The sequence below is a fragment of the Hippocampus bargibanti genome, linkage group LG01 (genome assembly GCF_051943395.1).
Source record: "Hippocampus bargibanti isolate YZ-2025 linkage group LG01, ASM5194339v1, whole genome shotgun sequence".
Taxonomy (NCBI): domain Eukaryota; kingdom Metazoa; phylum Chordata; class Actinopteri; order Syngnathiformes; family Syngnathidae; genus Hippocampus; species Hippocampus bargibanti.
The window spans coordinates 3,708,733-3,733,884 of NC_142734.1; the positions used below are offsets into that span (position 1 = coordinate 3,708,733).

Below are 25,152 nucleotides of genomic sequence, written 5' to 3' on the forward strand. Positions count from 1 at the left end.
CGTTAAATCTTTTACTCCACGCCACGGTTATTTTAATTATTACATTTCGAGTTTACTGCCTTTTCATGTGGTGGTCGTTTAGCCAATCACAGGCTTCCTTATAAACCATGAAATCAAAATCAGCAATATTAAACACGCACAATTTAATATCCCTCAAATAATATATCAGTTCGTGTTATGGGGCCTGAACAACACAAAATGCTCAAAAGGCAACTGTATTTTCCTTATTGCCGCAGCTGTTTTCTGACATTTCCCGTTTGAACTCTGCTAATAATAACACCAACCGTTCAATCACATGGAGGAATCACCTTCCAAGTGAACGTTAACCAAATGGGGCATGATGATCAGTAATTACAATACAATACAATTGCAAAAAGGCTTTCGATTACGTCTTTGATTGGTGCCAATAGTCATGACCTCCGAATAAGCATTATTTGAGACCCTAAAAACATTGTTTATAGTTCAATCAGGAGAGGGCAGGAGAACATAAATTCTGCGCGAGATTTCCTCTCGCGTGATTAATAAAGGCATATCTTAATTAAGCAATAATTCTGAAAGATTGTGTATCCTAAAAGCATTCATAATTTTAATGTGGTTATTTTATTTTTAATGTTTTCAAATGGACGTTTTATTAAATGTGGTAATAAAACACTGTACACTTCATCCATTTTGGTCTTTTGGAGATACGTACAGTAATTTTGATTTTATCTTTGCAATCATGTTGCTTTCCTTGTTTGCATTAAAATTCCACTAAGGGGCGGTGTTGTCTCGAAAAAAAACAATAGACTGTTGAAAATATTGCCACCTTAGATACTTCGTCTACATTCTACAGTCTACACAATAACGAGCACGTTAAATTTACAATCAGCGAATACGCTTTTATCCAAAAAGGTGACCATCTGTGACGTGGTCACACTTACATTTTCTTTCTTTTAACGTATTTCGAGTTTCAATATGTATTGACATGTTGCATATACAGTATAGTATGCATCTCAACACCTTTACACGGGCTTAGTGTGCTATAATTCGTTAACGTCGTTATTTTTCACTGTCAGTAATGCATGTCTCATTTATTACCAATGTTGCAAATATTGCTGTAACTAAATATACAATATTTATTAATTAGCATGTAAGATCCAAAAATGCAACATCTAAACTCTGCTTTATGATTTATTTCAATCATTAGTATTTGCTTATGTTGGCAGGGGACACAGCCATGCATGACCAACACCCAAATTCTGCAGCCCTTTGCCAAGATATTTATTGAGAGTATCTGCAAATTCAAGTGATACATTAGTAAAACCGAGTCTTCTTGATTTGAATACCACACCCCTGGACGCGACAAGCACCAACAACTATAAACAACAGATCATAGACATTTTAATTAGTTATCTTTCCCTGAACCGATAGATTTGTAACCTGGCTAATGACCTCTTGATGTGAAGGAGTTTCCCGAGTCCTAAATTCCGCTCAATGCCAGATCTCCTACATGAGGATGACAGTTTAAAAGGCTGTCTGTTCACCTCAGATTGACCCCAGATTTTCTGTGCTTCCATCGTGTATTCTAGTCACTTCTATTCTCTATCAACATGACAAAATAGAAGGTTTGAATAAAGTACACTTGGATATTTATTGATCTCTAAATCCATCATTTTTGCTCATCAGACAGAGTTGGCTCACCAACTGTTCAGTCAAAGCGAGTTAGTTCTCACGTGTGAATCTGGATATCAACTTTGACCTCCATCTACTGGTAATCTAATAGAAAGCATCATATCTCAAAAAGAAAGAAAGCAAAGCAGCATTGAGATTTTTTGACTTGAGTAGTTTATTACAGTGTATAAAAACAAAAAAAAGTAATGTTTTATTTTCCTTCCATCTTTTCTATACAGTGATACCTTGGCTTACGAACTTAATTGGTTCCCAGACAGAGTGTGTAAGGCGAAAAGTGTGTATCCCAAAAATTAATTGCCCATAGGAAACCATTAAAATGAGAATAATCCATTCCCAGGTGTCCATAAAACATAATTTTCTACTTTCTAATTTTCTAAGCCTTAAAACTACACAAAATACAGCTTATTTTATTTATAATAAATGTGCTATGGTATTATAGTTAAATAAAAAACGGTACTATGTAACAAAGTCATTTTATTTACCGTTGTAGGTAGGTAGGTGCTTTTTCTGCGATAATTTTATCTAGTTCCTCATCAATTGTGTTCTGTTTACCTGGGTTGATAGCTTTTTGCATTAAGTTTACAGATGGCTTGTGCGGATTGTGTGATGGGATATTTTAACCTTGCAGTCTATACTCTGCCTTTGAACTATCAAAATTGAAACTCTCTCACTGTCGTCTGCCTGTCTCTTTAATGTTTAAACCACCTCCCCTCACTGCTGCGTTCTTGACCAATCACGTGGCTTTAACCGAAGACCGGGGACGGGGAATAGAGGACAAAAAAAGTCGGCAGCCATTTTGTTGTTAGAACAACGGGCTCGTTCGCGAACGACACATCACTCATTGAGGCAGCTCCGTGTGTATCCCGAAAAAAGTTCGTATGCCAAGGTAAAATTTAATGTTCGTAAACCAAAAAGTTCGTAAGCCAAGGGGTTCGTAAACCGAGGTATGACTGTAACTAAACACACGGCAATGATCAGGTACTTCAGCAAACCCGCAGTCGGTTATCACCCTTTTAACAGTCAGTCTCTTACAGTTTGGTGCATCCGGCTCCGAAGCGCCAGACGGACGGAAGTTGTCCGCAGTGTTTTTTTGTTGGAAGTTTGTCTCTTGATGTATGCAAATGTAGCATCCTCATCAGCTTACAGTGATGTCTGCGCCTAAACACTGACGTCAAGCGCACTCACTTACGGAATCAACATGGGTAACTGGGTAGCTGTCAGGGTATTACATCATTTTGTAGCTTTTGAAATCACAGTGTCACACGGGGACAGCAAGGGGGGAGGGGGTTGAAATACATTTGGGCTCTGTCCTTTTGTTTGTTCGGGTAATGACTTCCACAAATGCTACTGAACAACATTGCAATTAAATGCTGCATCTGTAACGGGCAAAGCATAATTGGCATTCTTCCCAGCACACAGACTCGAAAATAACGCCTTTCAATATGTCTTACTTAGCTCTAACAGCTCGTCCTCACGGTGTAATTACATTTAAATGATTGTTTGATCAAGCATAGACAATGAGATCATCGCATTACACTTGGGTGTCCTTGGGGATTTGTCTCATTGGAAAAAAAAAACTACTCAGCTTCTGGGAGAATGCACTTGTTTACCTATGCAGTGATACCTCGGTTTTCGACCATAATCCGTTTCAGAAACCTGTTCGAAAACCGATTTGTTCAAAAACCGAAACATCACTTTCCATTAAAATCAATGTAAAAAATCACAATCCGTTCAAAGTCTAGAAAACAACTTTTTAACTATTTCATCGCATAAACCGGATAAAAACTGAATAATAGAGCAGGTCATGTGTAAAATTCTATAAAAACTAACTTTTATTTTCACTAATTTTCTTTCTGCCACAGGGCGTTTTGGCACCTATCCCAGCTGTCTTTGGGCAAACACAGGAAACACTAACTTTTCAAACCATCCCCTGCTTGCTTTAAAATCATACTATTTAGGAGATCTTAACCAAATATGACTGCATTTTCGCAAAAATAAAACAACAAAAATATTAATGCGTCAGTCACAATGAGGAAGACGTGACATATAAGGAAGCGGAGGGTAGTCGAGTGATGCATTTAGATGCACTCAGTTTGGTTGAGAACCAAATTTCGGTTGTATTCCGGGGCATAAAAAATATGACATTTTTGGTTGAAAACCGAATGGGATGAGAACCGTCACGTTCGAAAACTGAGGTTTGACTGTATGTATATTGCATGTTATTTTACGATCCTCAGATGTACTGTATATACTGTCTGGCTACACAGTTAATCTACCCTAATTCAATCACAATATAAAACGTTTGATGATAGTATCTGCTATGAGTCATCCACCAGCGATCTTAAATGGATGGATGTTAAAATTAATTACAAAGAAAAAAAAAAGATCACCAACTACAGCCTTTAAAGGACAACCGACGCCTCCGGACAAGTGGTGTCCATAATTTGTAAAATCACTTCAAATGACTTCTGCTGAGCGTATTTTATAAAGATTCCACGGCACATAGCTATATTTTACGTTATGACTTGCACTGAATATTCAGAAAGTCTTGTTTTCGAGTTGATGACGATGCCTGACGCTAACGTTACCATCCAGGCCTCGAACGAGGTTTTGTGGCTTGTCCCGAGATCTGGTGAGCCTGCGTTGAATGAGAATCTCAGAGATTGGTTGGCGTGTTGTCAACCGGCTTTTCCTCAGCTTGATTCTGCATCGCAAACGTGAAGGCAGCATCTCATTGGCTCCTGGTGTATTTTTTTCTTAGTGGCTGAGGGCAAGGGCTGCCAAAAGGACCACACGGTGAGCTAAGAGAAGTTTCCAAAGGAAGCTAAGGGAAAGAAAGGGAGAGGAGAAAGACAAGAGGGCAGTACATGGTTAGGACGACCTCAGGTCTGCGAAACAGACATTACCTTGGTTTACGAACTTAATTGGTTCCCAGACAGAATGTGTAAGGCGAAAAGTGTGTATCCCAAAAATTAATTTCCCATAGGAATCCATTAAAATGAGAATAATCCGTTCCCAGGTCCCCATAAAACAATTCTAAGCCCTAAAACTACACAAAATATGCCTTATTTTAAATTCTGAGTTAAAAGTCGGAATTCTGAGTTAAAATTCGGAATTCTGAGTTAAGTCGGAATTCTGAGTTAAAAGTCAGAATTCTGAGTTAAGTCGGAATTCTGAGTTAAATGTCGGAATTCTGAGTTAAAAGTTGGAATTCTGCGTCAAAAGTCAGAATTCTGAGTTAAGTCGGAATTCTGAGTTAAATGTCGGAATTCTGAGTTAAATGTCGGAATTCTGAGTTAAATGTGTGTGCGTTGGGCGGCCCGGTAGTCGAGTGGTTAGCACACTGGCTTCACAGTGCAGAGGTCGCCGGTTCGCGTCCCACCCCGGCCTCCCTGTGTGGAGTTTGCATGTTCTCCCCGGACCCGCGTGGGTTTTCTCCGGGTCCTCCGGTTTCCTCCCACACTCCAAAAACTCCAAATTGTCCCTAGGTGTGAGTGTGAGAGTGACTGTTGTATGTCTTTGTGTGCCCTGCGATTGGCTGGCAACCAATTCAGGGTGTCCCCCGCCTCGTGCCCGAAGACAGCTGAGATAGGCTCCAGCAACCCCCGCGACCCTAATGAGGAATCAGCGGTACGGAAAATGAGATGAGATGTGTGTGCGTTACTTCCGGGTTGAGTGAACGCTGGCGCGTCTGGCTACCGCTGCTCACTCAGAAAAACATTTTTGTTCTTATCCTGTGACTGTAAAGTGTTCTTGAGAGTTTTGAAAGCAGCTTCTAAATTGAATGTATTATTATTATTATTATTATTATTATTATTATTATTATTATTATTATTATTATTATTATTATTATTATTATACAGCGTAAGAAACCTTAGACTTTCTTCTTTTATCAGAAAAAAAGTTATTGTTTTTTTCTTACTTGGCTCAAGAGTAATCTGCATTGAAAGTGGGCTTTGTTGTGAAAAAGGCAAATGGTGCCCTCTCATGGGAGCGAAAAACATTGCCAGAGGTCTGACCGTAGCTTCAAACGCAACCCCCCCACAAAAAAAATAAATAAATACATAAATAAATGTAAAAAAAAAATGGCAATGGCGCTCCACGTCATGTTTTTCAATTCCCGAATAAATTCAGGAATGGTAGTGAATGAGTCAGTGTAGTTCATTTTTAATATAACACCTTTGCCTTTGCGGTTTGTTGCTGGCTACTACTGTATGTAAAACTTGGTTATGTGACAGCGCACCACAACAAGCTTCACTCCAAAATGAAGAAAACTACAGATGACACCAGCCAGTTTCCCTGACGATCAGCCAATTCCCGACATCGTCATTAGGCAGTCACACTTTCCTCGCCAAAACTGTCGGCATCATCACCTGGGAGTTCCTCTCTCTTGATAGTCCACCAAGACGCCGCACCTGTTTCCCCGGGTGTGCACAGATGCGAGCGTGGCACTTGAGTGAACCTGAGCCGCGACGCGCAGCGGCAGAAAAATGAAATGGCTGGAGATATGATTTCTCGGATGGATATTTTAAATGAGCTCCCAAAGGAGTCCTCACAGAATAGGTGACACAGGAGGAAGTGGATGGAATGGGAGATGCACCAAACCCCACGACAAAATTTGTGCAGAGAAGATGATACACGTCTCTTGTATGACTGCATTTTCCAGTGTACAGTGATACCTTGGCTTACGAACGTAATTGGTTCGCAGAGAGAGTGTGTAAGGCGAAAAGTGTGTATCCCAAAAATTTATTTCCTATAGGAAACCATTAAAATGAGAATAATCCGTTCCCAGGTCCCCATAAAACATAATTTTCTACTTTCTAATTTTCTAAGCCTTAAAACGACACAAAATAAACCTTCTTTTATTCATAATAAATGTGCTGTGGTCTTATACTTAAATAAATAAACAAACTGTACAGTATAATAAAGTCATTTTATTTACCTTATGTTAACGTTGCAGTCTACACTCAAAGTTGAAACTCTCTCACTGTCGTCTGCCTGTCTCTTTCATGTTTAAACCACCTCCCCTCACTGCTGCATTCTCGACCAATCACGTGGCTTTAACCGAAGACTGGGGGCGAGGAATAGAGGATTAAAAAAAGTCAGCAGCCATTTTTTTTTGGAGAACGACTTCACTCTCTTTGTCTGTAAACCCCAACCCCCTCACTGCTGCGTTTTTGACCAATTACGTGGCTTTAACTGAAGACTCGGGTGGGGAATAGAGGACCAAAACAAGCCGGCTGCCATTTTGTCGTTAGAAGAACGGGCTCGTGCGCGAACGACACATCACTCATTTGTCATGATCTGGTTGGCGACCAATGGGGGGCGCTGTCGGCCCCGCCTGCACCTGCACAGGTGCTGGTCGTCCCGATCAGATTGGCGACCAGCGGGTAGCGACGTCAGCCCTGCCGGCAGCCTCGCAGGTGCTGGTCGTTATAATCAATGACACTTAAAAGGACACCTGGCACAATCATCCGGTGCCGATTCATTGTTTGTTTGCTGCTTGGTTGCAGCATGCATCGTGTACGGGTTTGTTTAACCTTGGCGGGCTTTTACTTTTGGTCTTCTTTTACTACTTTGTATTTTTTCCATTCAGATCATTTTGATGTTTTACATTTTGTTCCTGCTGACTTTATTTTAATACAATTTGTCAAACAACCTCCTGCTCCCTCCTGCCTGCTTTTTGGGATCCAAACCCGCCATCACCACCTCGCAAGACGTGACATCATTAAGGCAGCCCCGTGTTATTATTATTATTATTATTATTACTACTGTCAGCAGCCAGCGACTGCATTTCCCCCCTTTAGAAGACTGTAGCGCCTTATAATGTGGTGTGCCTCATATTTGGAAAACTTTTCTACATTTATATATTATATTTAAAGTTGTTTCATTCAATGAAGGAGCGCCTTATAGTCCGGTACGCCTTAATACAGTATATGGAAAAGGTTTGAAAATAGACCATTCATTGGAGTTGCGCGTTATACTCCGATGCACCTAATACACCAGAAAATATAGTATCTTGTGCATCACACATATAGCCCGTCAGTTCAACAGTGAGGCAAGCCAAAGCAAAGTAACTGTAATGGTGAGCCGCATCTTCTAAGTGTTATTGCAAGAGAAGGGGTCAAAGTTGAGATTGTGAAGGTGTATAACCGTCATCTGGCTTCAACTAATTACCATTGAGACGCTGAGGCATGGCAGATGGCTGCCTGAAAAGATAGACTTTGATGAAAATTTTATGTGTCGAGACGGAAGGAGGAACTGACAATTCATTAGAATGATAAACCAACGAGCATGAGATGAGGAGGTGTATGCTTAATAATAATAATAATAATAATAATAATAATAAATAATAATAATAACAAGTTAAGTCCGAGCAAGTTGTGTCAATAATTTGTAAAATGGCTTCAAATGACTTCTACTGAGTGTATTTTAATAAGATTGCACCGCATATAGCTATATTTTACATTTTAAGACTCGCTCTGAATATTCAGGAAGTCTTGTTTTTGAGTTGGTGATGAGTCCGTACGTTACGTCACGAAAGGACCGCCCCCTGACCGAAAAAAGACACATTGTAGCAGTCCTTCCATCACGTCAATGTATTTTGCTGTATTGTTTGGTCTGAAAATCTTGTGTTGCACCCAAAAGCAGCCAGAAGAGGGCATCCAAGCTCCATATAAGGAATTTATCAGCCTGTGGAAGGAGGTGGCCACTGTAGGTTGCCATTTTGTGCCTCTTTTTTTTGGGTGAGAGATTTTCCCCCAATGTATCGTGTTCGTAAGTTGGCGAGCGTCTGTAATAGCCTTTGTTTATTTCGCATTATGCTGTCAAAATATGGAATGAGCGGCACCACATAAGTCACGAAATATGGGAAAAGTATTGCAAGCAAGACTCAGCTGGATCCAAGCCAGCTTTGTCGTATAGCGTCATTTTATTGATGACTGACTGTTGACTGAAACTGTGATTCTGAGGCAGGGCAGCAAATTAAATGCAGCCGTCAATGAAAGCACATGCTGTCTCTTCGATGTCCATCTCCATCTATGTCACAGCAGGCGCACCTGCTCCCATGGCTGTCAATTTAGCCAAATTTAAATCAAATCTGACTGTTTCTTCGAAGCTAACTCGAGCGTGATGATTTTGTGACTTACTCCGACTGAGGAGCTGAAGGTTGCGGACCTCTTCTCGAACCTGAAGCTGGAGGACTTGTTGGAGGACTTCCTGTCTCAGCGTGTCTTGGACTATTCCCATTCTCTGAAGCTTCTCCCCGTTTAAACGCAGCAAAGCTCGTCCTGTCAAGAGAAGATGGAGTTTTAGTTTCAATTCCCTCATGGTAAAGGGTTAAAGTGGGTAAACACTAAATATAGTTAGCTCATTCACTGCAATCTATGAATTCATTTGGGAATTGAAACTATGACGTGGAGCGCCATTAACGAATTTGTTCAGGTTTTGGTTTTCTTGCCGAGGGTGACGATAAAGCCCTGGTGAGACCTCTGGCAATGTTGTTTCCCTTCCACGAGGGGGCAGCATTAGCCTTTTGTACAGTTGCCCCCACTGGCACCTTATTTTACTCCAGACCCAAATAAGCTAGAAATGAACTTATATAAATCAATATGTATTGTATTGTATTGTATTGTGTTTTGAGCAGGCACCACTATTTGAAGCTCAGACTACTCCAGACCCATATTACTTATGAATTAACTCTTTTTTTCTCATGAAAGAAGGTTGTATTGAATGTTTATATAGTCCTAAAACTCAATATATAGTCCTAAAACTCAATATTCTGTGTGTCGTGGTATTTGAGTGAAAATGAAAAAAAAACGTGGCACCGGAGTGGACATATTTTTGTGTAAATTAGCTTGGCATATGAACTCGTTTTCGGCGGACGAACCAAACCACACACCACCACGGGTGCAGAATGTCAAAAAATGTTCGGAAAGAGAGGCTGTAAGTTAGATTGTCTATTGTGCGCCTTTTTCCGGCCGAGGTAGCTTGCGATTGGCTGCGTACTGTGCTTCGCGCACACACACATATTTGAGGTTTTCAAGGGATGTTTATGTGACGGACACCAAGGCTGACCAATCAGCTATGCTGAAGTGTTGCTAACGAGTTCACGTCCCAATCCGCCGAGCTCACTTATGATTGATTGCATACAGTATGTGGGAGGGGAGAAAATCCCTCTTCCCAGTTGAGGCTGCGAGGAGGAGGCGAATTGCGATGCATAACAAAAAGTAATGGCTGCTGCTGGCACCTAATTCAGTAATTACGTGCCAGCAGCTTCAGTCATGGCTTACTGAAGACCCAAGGATATATGTTGTCATTCTACAGTATGTGTGAATTTATTTTATGACAGTTAGAACGTCTGTGTTTTATACTTCCGTCCAGTGTTTGATTTAAACATACATTCCATACAAAATATAGCACTGAAGCAATTTACAAACAAATTAATCTTACGAACGACCGCTCGGAACGTATCTCGTTCGTAAGGTGGGGAGCGTCTGTAATTGGATCATAACCCAGACGGATAAAGAGTTGATTAAACAGACGATCCACCCTTACAGTGCGTGATTTGTTGAGTACCTGTGATGGCGTGATGGGAGAAGGCTTCAACATAGGTCAGGTAATTGTGAGGACAGTGTTTCTTGAGCCATTTGCAGACGTCTTGCTGAGTCCAGAGCACCACAGGCTTGGACAGACTGGACAACGTCGGGCTTGTGTGATACACAGTGAAGGCTTCACCTGGATGGAGCTGAAAACAAGCAGGCCATTTTGGAAAATGAGATTTTTATTAAAGTGCGCTGTGTGGTGCTTTAAAGAACAACAGACACAATTTTTTTGTTTCCTACCTAACATCAGAAAACTTTTTATAGCATCCAAAATATCCAATGCACGCAGGATGATATTTTTAGTCAAATGCAAAACACCAATAAAAATGAGTTAAAGTGTCCCAAAACGACTACAAAATGACCCCGGAAATTTAGCGTTTCAGAAGGTCCCGCCCCCTTGTTCGTGACGTCACGCCCGGACGGCGAAACGTTCGCGAGCTAAAGCGTTCGTAAGCTGAGGTATCAATGTACTTTTTTCCATCTTGCCATCACAGTACTGGTACCTGTTAATACCATACCATCTCTATCCTAAATCACCTGCACTTCCTTATCGTTTCTGTCTCTCGGTCTTGCTAATCTGTAAAGATCAATCTCTCCTTCCTTGCTGTCCAGCCTAGCATATAAATTTTGACTGACTGTTAAAATCCCCACAACGAAGATTGATTACAGTAATTATTTTATTTAAGTGATCGATGCCTGCAAGTGCCTGATACAGTAATCCTTCAGTGTAATAACGAGAATAATACACCATTTGCTTTCCCTTATCTCAAATTTTGATGGAATCGTTTTTAATTTTCCATCTGACATTCAGTATTGGGAATTTTGCAGCACATTTCAGCTCAGTTTCATTGCAAACTGTTTATTAGAGATTCTGCTCCATTTCAAGGGTCCCTGGGGAAAGAAAGTAAATCAGTTTGGCTCTCCGGATGTAATGAACGCCGACAAGATGAAAGGTTTGTGTATGATTCTTGTCGATGTATATTATTAAAATACGATGAAAGATTAACTGTGCATTAACACTTGAACATGAAGGCTTTAATTTCTATTTAATGGCTTACATCTGTGGAACTGCAAACTGGCATGAATAAATGAATGAAGTATATTTCTGAAAAAGGCAGGCAAGGGACAACAAAAACAGAATTGTAAGGCATTAGTCGAAGAAGGCGGCAGAAGGCACAGTGAATGATAGTTCTGCATCAACCCTTCATTTTGCATCCCCCCAACCCAACTCCCACTCCTTCGCTCTTGCATGCCTTTATGGCCATCCATCAGTGTCTATGTCCTCTGGCCAATTTTCTTTTGATCCAGTTCACACTTTGTGTCGACTCCCCCACTCTACCCAAGACCTAATTCTGTCCGATGGGAGGAGCACTCTCATTCATTACATGCACAGTGAGTGGGGGGAGTGATGAGGATAAGGAATGGAAGGCCAAGTTGAAACTCAATATGGAGCTCGGCGTATGAGAGATGGAAGGATGGGTAATATATATATTAGAGTTATCGTCTTCCCGTTGTCAATCAAGACAGTGAGATTTTACACAGTAGAATTTGAGTTTACAGCACATACAGTAAAGTCTCGTTATATCGATATCGGATATATCGATAGTCCCGGTTATATCGATACTATTTCTATGCACCCACGGAGAAAATTACATGCAAACAGGGTCGGATATATCGATAGTCCCGGTTATATCGATATTTTTTCGGGCTCCCTTGAATATCGATATAACGAGACTTTACTGTATTTAATTTCAACCTCAGAGCTTGCAAGCTTCAAAAAGTCAACACACTCCTATTTAGCTTTAATTGTGGCTACAGTACAGTCTCGTTATATCGATATTGGTGATATCGATAGTACTGCTTATTACGATATTATTTCTATGAACTCAAGGAGAAAATTACCTGCCCGCAGGATCGGATATATCGATAGTCCGGTTATATCGATATTTTTTCAGACTCCCGAGAATATCGATATAACGAGACTTTACTGTATTTTGATTGACGATGGCAGGAAAATATTTTTGGGTACAGTGACACCTTGGCTTATGAACTTAATTGGTTCCCAGACAGAGTGTGTAAGGCGAAAAGTGTGTATCCCAAAAATTAATTTCCCCATCGGAAACTATTAAAATGAGAATAATCCGTTCCCAAGTCCCCATAAAACATAATTTTCTACTTTCTAATTTTACTACACAAAATATACACAAAAACACAAAACAACAACTACACAAAATATACCTTAGTTTATGTATAATAAATGTGCTGTGGTATTATAATTAAAGAAATAAACAGTAATGTATAATAAAGTCGTTTTATTTACCTTTGTGATGGTCGTTGATGGCTTGATGGAATGGATAGCTTTTTGCATAAAGTGTCTCAAGGAGCTCTAGGAGGTACATCTTGGAGGTTGTGATATTGCAACAGATGCAAGCAGACAGACTAGAAACATCATTCATAGCTGGTTCCCTTTCTTGTCTTTTAATTTCAAATTGAACTGATGGCTAGTGCGGGTTATTTGTGGAGCCTGATTGATGGGAATTTTAACCTTGCAGTTGAAACGAGTCAAAAATTTCACTGTTTTGTATCCAGTTTGTCACTCTCTCTGTCGTCTGCCTGTCTCTTTAATGTTTAAACCACCTCTCCTCGCTGCTATTCAATGGATGACGAACTTCCAGGTTGCCTCTTGATGATAACCGAGTGAAGTTGCCGTGCTTTCTCGGCAATAATACACTCACTCACAGTGTGCCCTGCTAGCTGCTTTCCGTTATTCCAAATCAACAGATGTTTTTCATCCTCTTCTATTGCCTGAGACCGTTGCTTAGACAACACAGAAACACCCTTAGCCACACGTAGCAACGGTCGACTTAGCATACTGGTACTAATTCACACAAACGCACACCTCATTCGTGTTTTTCGATGATCTCCTTCTTCTGCTCGACCGCAATTTTCTTTTGTGTCCTCTTCGGCTTAACACTAGCCTGTGGTGGGGTCTTTTTCAGTCCAATAATAGCAAAACTACTCCACTCGATAACAAACCACGTCTGCACTCAAAGAAAGGGGGGGGACAAAAACTAGTCCGCCAGCCACCGTGGCGCTGTTCGACCGCGTGGATTGGTGTTCATCCGCCAAAAACTAGTCCGCCAGCCACCGTGGCGCCATGTGGTTTGGTTTGTCCGCCGAAAACTAGTTCGTATTGGCTTTGATTGGTATATGATATGATTTGTGTCTGGATATGAGTTTGCAGAGTGCAAAAGTATATAGGTGCGCATCATTAACACAGTCAAACGGAGAAGGACGAATCCCAAGGTTGCACTTGAAATCCAACAATGAGCTAGCTTCACATAACTGCTCCCTCAATAAACTAAATGTCCACAGTGTAATGGAGAATAATCTAATCATTACTTGTGGCAAACATGACTGTGCGTGCAAGCCGAACGCCTCAAAAACACAGGAACAAGCATTGAACGTACAACGTGTGAATACAGAATCAAGTACACTTTCAGGGTTAGGGATAGCTATTTTTTAATAATGTATGAGGTGGCGTGTTGCCACGAGGAAACGGAAAGCCTCATGGTGTAGATGTTTAATTATCTGTCCGCCGTGTAATCATAGGAAAACAGCTTACCACTCGTCTTTTATTAAACCTCGTCTAGTTGTTAAATCTGAAGGGGCAGTCTTATGAATTATTAAACAAACTTGCAGTGAACTTGTTCATTGCACAGCCTCCCGCTTAAGCCTGGTAGGAATACTCCATTTGTCGATGAGGCTGTCTTTCATGTGACCAGCCAGATCCAGAAAAGGAGTCGGTAGTGTCATTCGCTATTTTGGGTCAAGTAAGGCGATGATGAATGCTTTGATTTTTGTTTTTTTTTGTGTTCTTTTCACACTTTGTTTTGTCCCTGCTGTGGTTTTTAAAGATGGTAACTAATTCTACACAAAAGTGACATGTGGACATGAATGGCGCTGTGGCTGCTGTGCTTCATTATACATCTGGGACATGAAGCATTGCCAAGATGTGCGGTGTGCGTTTCATGTAACATCAAACATCATCCGCAGGAAATCAGTGCGTATGGACTTAAGTACAAAAGAGTGACTGTGCTCAATGAATCTGAATTAATTTGTATTACTAATCAGCATACACTCACTTACACCAACTAAGATTTAAAAACAGATTTGCCTTTTTAATGCAAACATATTTAAAGGACAACCGACACTATTTTTTGTTTCCTAGCTGACATCAGAAAAACGTTTTATAGCATCTAAAATACCCAAAACACGCAGGCTGATATTTTTAGGCAAATGCAAAACACCAATAAAAATGTGTTAGTGTCCGAAAACTACTTTAAAATGACCCTGGAAATTGCGAGTTTCAGAAGGTCCCGCCCCCTCGTTCGTGACATCACGCCAGGATGTCTTGCCTTGCTCTAGAATCAAAACAATGGGTTCAGATTCGGAGATACGTTCTTGTTACTCATCCAGTTATGAATATGATTCAAATAGTTCTGAAGAGGAAAGCATAAATGTTTGCAATCGATTAAAGAAGTCCTTCCGTATCAATTCGAGCCGTCAGGACTCCAATGTAGCGTCCTAGAAAATGCACAAGATGGCACCCAAGTATGTAGTATGAAATAGTAGTCTTGGTGCAACACACAACGATTCACCATCGCGTTATTCGTGTGTTTTCCTTATCACGGATCAACGCGGAGTTTTCAGACCAAACAAAGTACCCAAAATGCATTTTGTGTCATTTTCTCGGTCAGGGGCGTTCCTTCAGTGACGTCACGTCAGGCATCGTCATCAACTCAAAAACAAGACTTCCTGAATATTCAGCGCGAGTCTTAAAATGTAAAATATAGCTATCTTTGTAGAATACGCTCAGTAGAAGTCATTTGAAGTGATTTTACAAATTATGGACACAACTTGTCCGCAGGCGTCAGTTGTCCTTTAAAATGAGTTACAAAAATATATTGAGTTTAGATTTTTGATTGAAAACAAATGAGTTGTACCTGGATGCCCTCTGTGCCAGGCTGCTGCAGCAGTTTGACAGTGCGTGTGTGTGCTGTATTTTGGCCACGGCCATCATGCCAGGTAAGGTTGCTGCCTCCGGAGCGGCGTGGCAGCTGGTAGCTCAGCTCCTCAGCTGACAGCGTGTGCTCCAGGGAGGCACGGCAAAAGCTGAAGCTGGACGCCGCTGAGAATAGACATAAGAAGACGGAAGTGATACACTGTCACATTACAATGACTTTCTTGAATACAGATTTTATGAATGGGCATCAAGGGCAGTAATATGAGGAGTGATTATCTTCTGAACAGAAAGGGCCGTATTCACTCTTGATTACATGCTTTGTAGATTGAGGGCTAAGAATCTGGGCTACACATTATGCCGTCGAGCAATTAGTGATTGTTCAAGAACGCAGCAGTGAGGGGAGGTGGTTTAAACATTAAAGAGACAGGCAGACGACAGAGAGAGAGAGTGAGAAAATGGATTTCAACTTTGATAGTTCATAGGCAGAGTGTAGACTTCAACGTTAAAATTACCATCAATCAGGCTCCACAAATAACCCGCACAAGCAATCTGTACATTTGATGTAAAAAGCTATCAACCGAGCTAAACAAAACATAAGTGATGAGGAACTAGGTAAAATTATGGCAGTGAAAGCACCTACAAGGGATCATTCCTCAAGATGGTGAAAGAAGAAGACTACGTTTCTCATCAAGTGTTTAATGCTGATGAAACCGGCCACTCCATTCCATCAAGCCATCAACGACCATCACAAAGGTAAATAAAACGACTTTATTATACAGTACAGTTTATTTCTTTAATTATAATACCATAGCACATTTATTATACATACAATGAGGTATATTTTGTGTAGTTTTAAGGCTTAGAAAACTAGAAAGTAGAAAATTATGTTTTATGGGGCCCTGGGAACGGATTATTCTCATTTTAATGGTTTCCTATGGGAAATTAATTTTTGGTTTTTAGCCTTACACACTCTGTCTGGTAACCAATTGTAATCGATTCTGGAAGAAAGCCGGGCAAAGGGGCTCAAACTGAACACATGTAAAATTCACTAATTAGGCATAATATCGAGCCTTTGTCTTTGCATGATGGTGCATTTTTTGAAAGGTCTGCAAAAAACAGAACTTAGCAAGAAACACAGATGAGAGGCAATGTTCAAGCTAAAGAGTACTAAAATTAGAGGGCAAAGTCAAACACAGGTGTGTGTGTGTGTGTGTGTGTGTGTGTGTGTGTGTGTGTGTGTGTGTGTGTGTGTGTGTGTGTGTGTGTGTGTGTGTGTGTGTGTGTGTGTGTGTGTGTGTGTGTTTGTGTGTGTGCGTGTGCATGTGTATGTGTGTGTGCGCACAGACAGACGGTTGAAAGGTCAGAGCACCTTCGCCCACTGAAGCGTAACCTCATATCCACTCTTCATGGCAGCAAAGCAAATCTACTATGCAAAGCAGTAGGGAGATCTCAAGGGTATTTCTTCACAAAAGGTAATTAAGCAGTTTGGCACATCACCGTTGAAGGTCGTTCCAAGCCAAGTCCCACCTTCAAATAACATTACTCGTTTAACACCAAATAAGGTCTGTACAGTTTTTGTCAGGTTTCCGCATCATCTTGATATCAGCTTAAAGGACAACCGACGTCACTTTTTTGTTTTTTAACTGACATCAAAAAAACGTTTTATAGCATCTAAAATACCCAAAACACGCAGTATGATATTTTTCGTCAAATGCAAAACACCAATAAAAATAACTTAAAGTGTCCAAAATCTGCAAAAAATTGAGCTGCAAATTGGGCATTTTCAGAAAGTGCCATACATCGGGGTGAAATCTCTCACACTAAAAAAGAGGCACAAAATGGCGACTTCCTGTGGCCACCTCCGTTTCCACAGGCTGATAAATTCCTTATATGGCGCTTGGTCGCCCTCTTCTGGCCTTCTGGCGGCTTTTGGGTGCAGCAAAATACATTGACGTGATGGAAGGAACACTACAATGCGTCTTTTTTACGGTCAGGGGCGGTCCTTTAGTGACGTCACGTACGGACTCGTCACCAACTCAAAAACAAGACGTCCTGAATATTCAGCGCGAGTCTTAAAACGTAAAATATAGCTATATGTGGTGGAATCTTTGTAAAACACGCTCAGTAGAAGTCATTTGAAGCCATTTTACAAATTATGGACACAACTTGTCGGAGACATGGGTTGTCCTATAAAGGATAGAATTGGACAATGTTTTGCAGGCCACGTATAATTGTGCAGTGCTGTATTTTATCTGCATATTCCCATCGTCTTCATCCTCAACACCTTTCTATTCAACTCAAACATCAAATTTATCTCTGTTGCCTGAGTCTTTGTTGAAATCACTTTCATTTCATTGTGACCCCAAAATGTGTGAAACTTCATCAATCTGTGATTTCATGCCTGCAGATAAAGCTGATTCAAAAAGTGGAGTACCAGCAGAGATGTGCCATCAATTCCCAAAAAGGCGATGGTGTACCTGCCAATAAATAGTATTGCATGTGTGCAAGTGGCTGATTTAAATAAGATTTTTAGACAAGCCTGATTCAGATCTGAGAAAACAATACCATTGAATATAAATGATTCCACTCATATGATGTAATTCATTCATTCTAAACCACCATGTTGTGGCGTATGCACGCAAGATCCCATTCTGCCTTGAATGAATTTGCATCAGGCCCTCTCAATTTGTCTCATTCTATTTGGAGATTTGATCAACCTTATTTCAAGCTAATCAAATCAGCCATTTTTAGATGTGACCACTCTGCATGTATGACCCACAAGCCACATTAAATCTCATTTGTCAAATTCATGCAATTAGCCACGAAGAGTCCAAGTACCATGGAAAATGACATTATAAGGTTATATCAGACAGAGCAGAACTGTTAACAATGTTGTAAAGGTCAGGCTAATTTTTACTAAATGCAGATTGTCGAATAGTTCTGACATGTACGATTCACATCAATTACAATCAATTTACTTAAGGATTTCATCAGTGGTGCCATCTAGAAAGAGCTGACCTTATTTTCCAGCGTTCAAATTTTAATAATAAGATATGATCACATATTTCATGTTCTCCATCCATCCATCATTGACAATGCTTATTCTGTTCAGGGTAGATGGGTGATCAAGCTTATCCCAACTACCTCCAGGACTGCTCTAAAAATCATTTGCCGGGTACAGATAGACAAACCACCAATCCCACTCACATTTTCACCATCGCTGAGAGGCAACTGACCTAATGTTACTTGCGTATAAATTGGGCGAGAGTAATGCCACACCAGTCCCGACACTACACATGTCATGTCTTCTTCTTTTCCTTTCTGCTTTTCCCTTCAGGGGTCGCCACAGTGAATCAGTGTCCTCTATCTTCAGATGTTTGATTCGCATGTTTGTTTAGACCAAGCTTTTACGTCGGATGCCCTTCCTGACGCAACCCTCAGTATTTATCCAGGCTTGGGACCAGCACAATGAAGCACTGGCTTGTGTCCATTTGTGGCTACAGAACAAGCAAACTCTATGAACTTAATAAAGACGAAGATGTTCAATAAAAGGCTGCCAAGCATGTAATATCCATATTACGACATTTAAGAAAGTTAAGAAAGCTAATGGAATAGGGGAACACACCAATTAAACAGCAAATGTACTCAGATAAAGTCATCAAGATATCAACTACAGTAAAGTCTCATTATATCGATATTCTCGGGAGTCGGAAAAAATATGGATATAACCGGACTATCGATATATCCGATCCTGCGGCATGTAAATTTTCTCCTTGCGTTCATAGAAATAGTATCGTAATAAGCAGTACTATCGATATAACTGATATCGATATAATGAGACACTACTGTATATTACCAAGAGTATAAATACCTTCAGTTAGAGCCTGCCAGGTATCCAACACACTCAATCTGGTGACCATTGAGAAACCAACAATTTACACGATCATGTGATTTGTCGTTACGAGTCCAAAGCCGATGATTGTCATGCGCCGAGCTTAAACATGCCAGAAAGAAGTGAAGGCTTTTGAGCATTCCACTTTCATGGACTTCTTTTCCAAAGGTTTTGTCACATGCGGTCTATTAATCATTCGGGTGTGCTAATGCTGTGGCCTGCTGAGTGATTGGCATGCAGTTGGGTGCACAGATCAATATTATATTGAGTGTCCTTAGCCAACGCTTAACACACATGCACGCCACACCATTGATGCATACGTGTCACAGACCTCGTTGACAAATGAGAAAAAATGTCTGAGTGATGTAGCGAGGCTAAAATAACACCCGGTCAATAACACTAAATGTAGCCGCGCACACAGACGACGTGCACACTCGCATGAACACAAAGGCCATCGATCATTGTGTGTGGTTTGCAAACAAAGACATGAATAAATGGCCATTGTTAGTGTTTGTTAATGAACTGCTCAATGCTTTTCCGGCATCCCCATCGAGACATGCTGAAGGAATAAAAAAACATGCCATTTGCGCCTTAAAATAGATTTGTCATATTTTCAGTAGGATTATTTTTTAATTTCCATTTTACTTTTTCAAAAAAAGAGCAATATCTATCATTTGAACATCTTGTTCAAAGGGTTGTAATGGCTTACAAAGCAATCCATAACCTATCATGAATTTAGTTTCGCCTTTTCGGCAGCACAAATATGTCAGCACCGTTTTTGATTGGGAGGAATGTCAGTGCCATTTGACTGTCATCGCTGGACAGCTAAGGGGCGACTGTGCTTTTTTGTGCCTGAAATGGGCAGCAGTTTTTACAGCCCCGCTTTGTTCAGCAAAAAGGTCGGTGCTGTTGGACAGTCTGCAGCTGGATGGATGCTTGGCTTGAGGAGCACGCGATTGAAAAGAAAGGAGCGTCAGCGCAGTGCGCCAATGCGTATGTGGAACTGTCGCGGCTTGGAATTGAAGCGGATTTACGTGGGAAAGGAGATGTGAGACAGCAGTGAATGAGTTAAGATACTCTTCCCCAAAAGCTTTAGACCATAGACACTATATATTATTTGTCCCAAACTGAAAAGCATTCTCTTTGTCCCAGGCAGCCCTGCAGTGTGAATGTATTAGTAAAATTGAGTTATACCTGAGGTCGTGCATGCATATGTATAAGCATATGCATATGCATATGTGTCGTGTGGGTGCATTCTCTTGCAGCGCAACAGTGACCTGGAACAGAGGACAAGATGGGGAATTGACAGCATATAGTCTGCCGTGTCTCTATGGTTGACGGTTTTGTGACCTCTGCAACCTCCCCCTACATTCTGCTCAAGCACTGATTGAACAGCTGTCATTTCTAGCTAAATCCAACAAGATGTATGCAACCTAACTACGTACAATTTTTCACAGACTGAAGATAGATCAAAAGGAGAGCAAATCATGACTCAAGATTGGTTTTAAAATAATATATCTGGTGATTATTTGTAAAAGTCAAAAGTATCAAAGATCCTTGGTTAACTTTGTTTCACAGGTTTCCAAAGGATTTTTTTTTCTTTCCGTCCCATTGAATTACTAGCAGTACTAGTAGTAGCCTGTAACTCTCTCCCACTCTACGGAACAAATCCCGACTAATCTAAGGATAAGGGACAGCATATCACAATGGCTTTTTACAAAATCAGGTCAAAAGGATGCAGGCAAGCAAAAGAGCATTATTGTACACGGAGTATGCAGTGTACACTGAGTACAATGTTAATTACATCTTAGTACATGTTAATTACTGATGAAATGTTACCCAATTCGTAATACATTCATAAATGTGTCATGCATTTTTACCATCACACCGACATCTATTCAGGCCCGTTTTTCCGTCTCCTTAATTAAATGGGAGAAATTGGATATGGATCCATGAACACAATTTCAAGAGAAAGAACTGCGGGGAGTGGGGTGTGACTTATTGGGCCCACATATTCAGGCACTGGATATGAGAAGTGAGGCCTTGTCATTTGCAGAAATGTTGGTGGATGGCAAGGTTAGTGGTGAGGTTAGACTGGATGAGACAGTTGAAGTGTGACCAAGCATGTGCGCTAGTGCTAATCCGTCTCTTTCCTCTTGCGCATCACTCCGAAAAAGCCGAAGCGTGTGGATGTTTATCCACTGATTTATTCATTTATCATACACAATATCCAAACTACAGCTTTCTCAAATCATTTTGCCCACAGGAATAAATGAAAAAAAAACATACATAAGATAAAGTGAATCAGCACTTATAACATTGTACTTTATACATTGTACTTTACAACTTTTATACAGGAATTGTAATCATTTATAACGGCAGCTATTAGCCAAGGTTGACAAGGTATGAAACGAAATGAGGGAATTAAAAAATGCAGTCTAGACTACAGCCAGTGCAAGAAACAAAGCTGCTGTGAGGGATTTAGATACACACAAGTGAACTAACTGAAGCTTAAAATGAATGGCGAGTACATATTATAATTAGCTCAGAATTTTTTAAAGTCACCAGCCAAGGTGGATATTTAAAAAAAAATAATTTACAACTGCTAATGTGTGCTTGCAAAACAAAAATATATATCTGGGGTCCCTATTAAACAATCTTCATTAGACAACCCTATACAAACAAACACCATCTGAAACTTTTCTCGTTGTTGATCGATTTTTGTCTGCGGGGTCTTTACACAGAGTGACATACCGTGTGCTCCGAGGATGTGGAAGTGGGCGGTTGGTTGGTCACAAACTCGCACGGCTTTTAAAAAGCATGCAATAGATCCTGTACTGGGCTTCTTGAAAGATTTTCCAGCATCATGCAATAGACAAAAGAGGTCAAAACGTGATTTGCCATCAGCGCCCAGTCGGCCAAATGGACGTTATTCCCAGCAAGTGATGTAACGCACACCATTAAAGGGTGTGTTTGTCTGAGAAACTAACACACACCCCACAACAACACCTATCGCCGTCTTCACACCCATTAGGGGTCCTGGCTGCCCTTCTGCTTCATCTGCATGTTCACACAAACACACATGGGTCACAATGCACGCAACATGCACATCCGAGAGCGGTGGCATATCGAGAAAGTCTCACTGGGGGAAAGCACAATATCACGCAGGATGAATGAGCAAAAACCTAGGTGACACAAACACCAGTTTATAAGATGTATTTTGTTTAAATATAACTTGGATGAAATTCCTTATGACAAATACAATAAATGCATTCTGAAAAATGTGAATACTGTGGGTTGCAACCAATTTATGTCCATGATATATTTTACATTACTGTACAACCGTAAACAGAGAGAGAGACAGACAAATAGATATCGAACAGACAGCCAGCCAGCCAGCCAGCTATATAGATAGCTAATAGAGAGCTAATAGATAGCCAGCCAGCTAGCTAGCTAATAGACATCTAATAGATAGCCAGCCAGCTGGATAGATAGCTAATAGATAAATAGCCAGCCAGCCAGCTAGATAGCTAATATACAGCCGATTTAGGGGGTAACAAATCGGAAGGAACTTGTCAACTCAATTATTAAAATTATACTCCCCTACTTACAAACATTCCAGTTAGGTATAGATAGAAAGCTAGCTAGCTAATAGATAGCCCATAGATAGCTAATAGATAGATAGGTGGGTAGCTAGGTAGCTATTGATTATGAAAAATGTTCAATATCTTTGATGGTTTCTGTTTATGTCAATAATTAATCTCAAAAGTTAGCGCTCCAAAAAAACAAACAAACAACAACACTAATGATGTTTTTCACACACTTCATTATTACCACTACAAGATCCTGAAGGAAGAATATGTAATCTATCAGTCATAATATTGAAAACAACAGTCATACACAAACCTGTACCACCATACGGCATGGCTGACAAAATCCAAAATACCCCACTTGTAGCATCACAAACTGCAATGCATTTAATCAACAGGAGTGACAAGATAATGTAAACTTTTACAGCGTGCGTTTTCGTCTCATTGGCAGTGAGGGCGAGGTTGGCCGGGGGCAGCGGAACTAGAGATAAATAGATGGTTTGCTCATGTGCTTCGATGCAGCTCTGTGTTTGGCTCGATTCCAGTCAGGCTGATGTACTGTATATGTGCATGTGTTCGGGTTTTGGTTTTTCTTGCCGATAAAACGCTGGCCATGGCCTCTGGCAATGTTTTTCCCTTCCACAAGGGGGCATCATTTCCCTTTTTCCCCATGTTAGCGCTTTGTTCCAGCTTCAGCTGTTGTTAAAGCGCTATATAAACCAATGTGTCTGTATTGCATTGTATTTTGGACAGCCGCCCTCATTGCAAGTCCATATAACTCCAAACCCATATAATTTAATAATTAACTCTTTTTCTCTAAAAAAGAAGAGAGCCTAAGGCACAGGAGTCAAAGTCAAGGCCCGGGGGCCAAATCTGGCCCGCCACATCATTTTATTCGGCCCACGAAAGCAAATCTAACTAGTGAAATTCCATCATGCTTGCTAAACTCCGAACCAAAATTCCAAATTGTCGTATAGAAACCACAATAACAGTCATTTTTCTTGACTTTAGATTTGAAAAGTAGTCATGTATTCATTTGTCATGCGACCTATATGTAATATGTGGAGAGGATTAAACATTCTAATGGCTTTCCCACATTCATAGCGGCCTGCGGGAGGAAACCGTAACTACAATGTGGCCCGTGGCAAAAAAAATGACTTTGACACCCCTGGTCTAAGGTTTCTTTCGCTGCATTCAATGTTTATGTAGTCTTAAAATTCAATATTCTGTGGGTCCTGGAATTTGAGTAACAATGACAACAACCCTAGCAGTGAATGAGTTTAAAGAAACATTGGTAAACCTGCTTTGTAATTAAGTGAATTATTTTCAACAAAAAGAAGTAATTTCAAGTGATGCACTATTTCAAGCAAATCAATATACGAGCCTCACACAAATCAGGGAATGCTAATCCACGTTCCCTTTTCCTCTAGCGTGAAAACTGCATCGTTGCCATGCGTGTGAAAGAAGAAAAAGTGTCGCTGACCCGGTTACGTCAAGACAAAGCGCGCCTACCGTCCACGGCCATGCTCGGTCTCAGCGTGGGTCTCTCCCGTGATGTTGTCACCACTGTTCTTCCATTCTGCTGCCGGCGATATTCGGAGGGTGTGGATACCGAAGAAGGAAGAGAAGGAGAGGCGCTCTCTCTTCGACAGCGGGACGACACTCTTGGTTCGCCGCCACCATTTGTTGTCATAAAAGCCGGCAGCCAGCACGCATGAGACTGTTACGCGTTGAAGCTCCGCCCATTCTCTGCACCTGACAGCCCAGAGATTGAAAGGTCACGACCGGACGAACACTGCGCTACTTTCTCTCTTTCCATCACTCATTTTTAGTCCTCAACATGATGTTCTGCTGAGATGCCATATTTTACATTGATGTCTTGTATAAAATAATTACATACTCTGAAGGTGCCATGCTTTTAACATACTGAACAAGTGTCATATACAAACTGCAGTATGTTAAATACACCATAACAATACAATGAGCACATTCTAATTCTAGTCCCACAGTGTACAAAATAGGAATCATCCGCCCCTGAACGTCTCCCCAGAATGTAATTATAATTTCCCCTTTGCATGGAAATGACAGGAACTGTCATTATTATGATTTCTTTATTTTCATCTGTAAGCTCTGCAATTGACTGTTACTGTCACCAGAATGAATGCGAGGGAAAAGGGATGGATAGTTATTTACATTTTGTCTGTGTACTACTTTTAAATCATCGCGGAATCAATAGTCTCTCTCTCTCTGTCTCTATCTATCTCTCTTTCTTGCAAACAGGCACACGCACGCACGAACACGCACGAACACGCGCGCGCGCACACGCACACTGTTGAAAGACAAGACACAACAACAGTATAAATGATGAGC

General features: G+C 40.7%; 1 protein-coding gene across 2 annotated transcripts; it reads right to left on the minus strand.

Moving 5' to 3' along the window:
- Positions 1 to 1,818: 1,818 nt before the first annotated feature.
- samd10b (sterile alpha motif domain containing 10b) lies at positions 1,819 to 24,532 on the minus strand. Of its 2 annotated transcripts, none has more exons than XM_089003681.1 (5): positions 24,295 to 24,532; positions 15,281 to 15,465; positions 10,249 to 10,417; positions 8,820 to 8,960; positions 1,819 to 4,495 (listed from the first exon to the last, which is right to left on the minus strand). In XM_089003681.1, the coding sequence occupies exons 1-5, from the start codon at positions 24,473 to 24,475 to the stop codon at positions 4,473 to 4,475; spliced, it is 699 nt and encodes a 232-aa protein (XP_088859807.1). In that variant the 5' UTR covers positions 24,476 to 24,532; the 3' UTR covers positions 1,819 to 4,472. The 2 variants fall into 2 exon arrangements, with proteins under 2 accessions (XP_088859807.1, XP_088860624.1); XM_089004498.1 differs by lacking the exon at positions 24,295 to 24,532 and adding an exon at positions 19,172 to 19,548.
- Between the last annotated feature and the right edge of the window lie 620 nt (positions 24,533 to 25,152).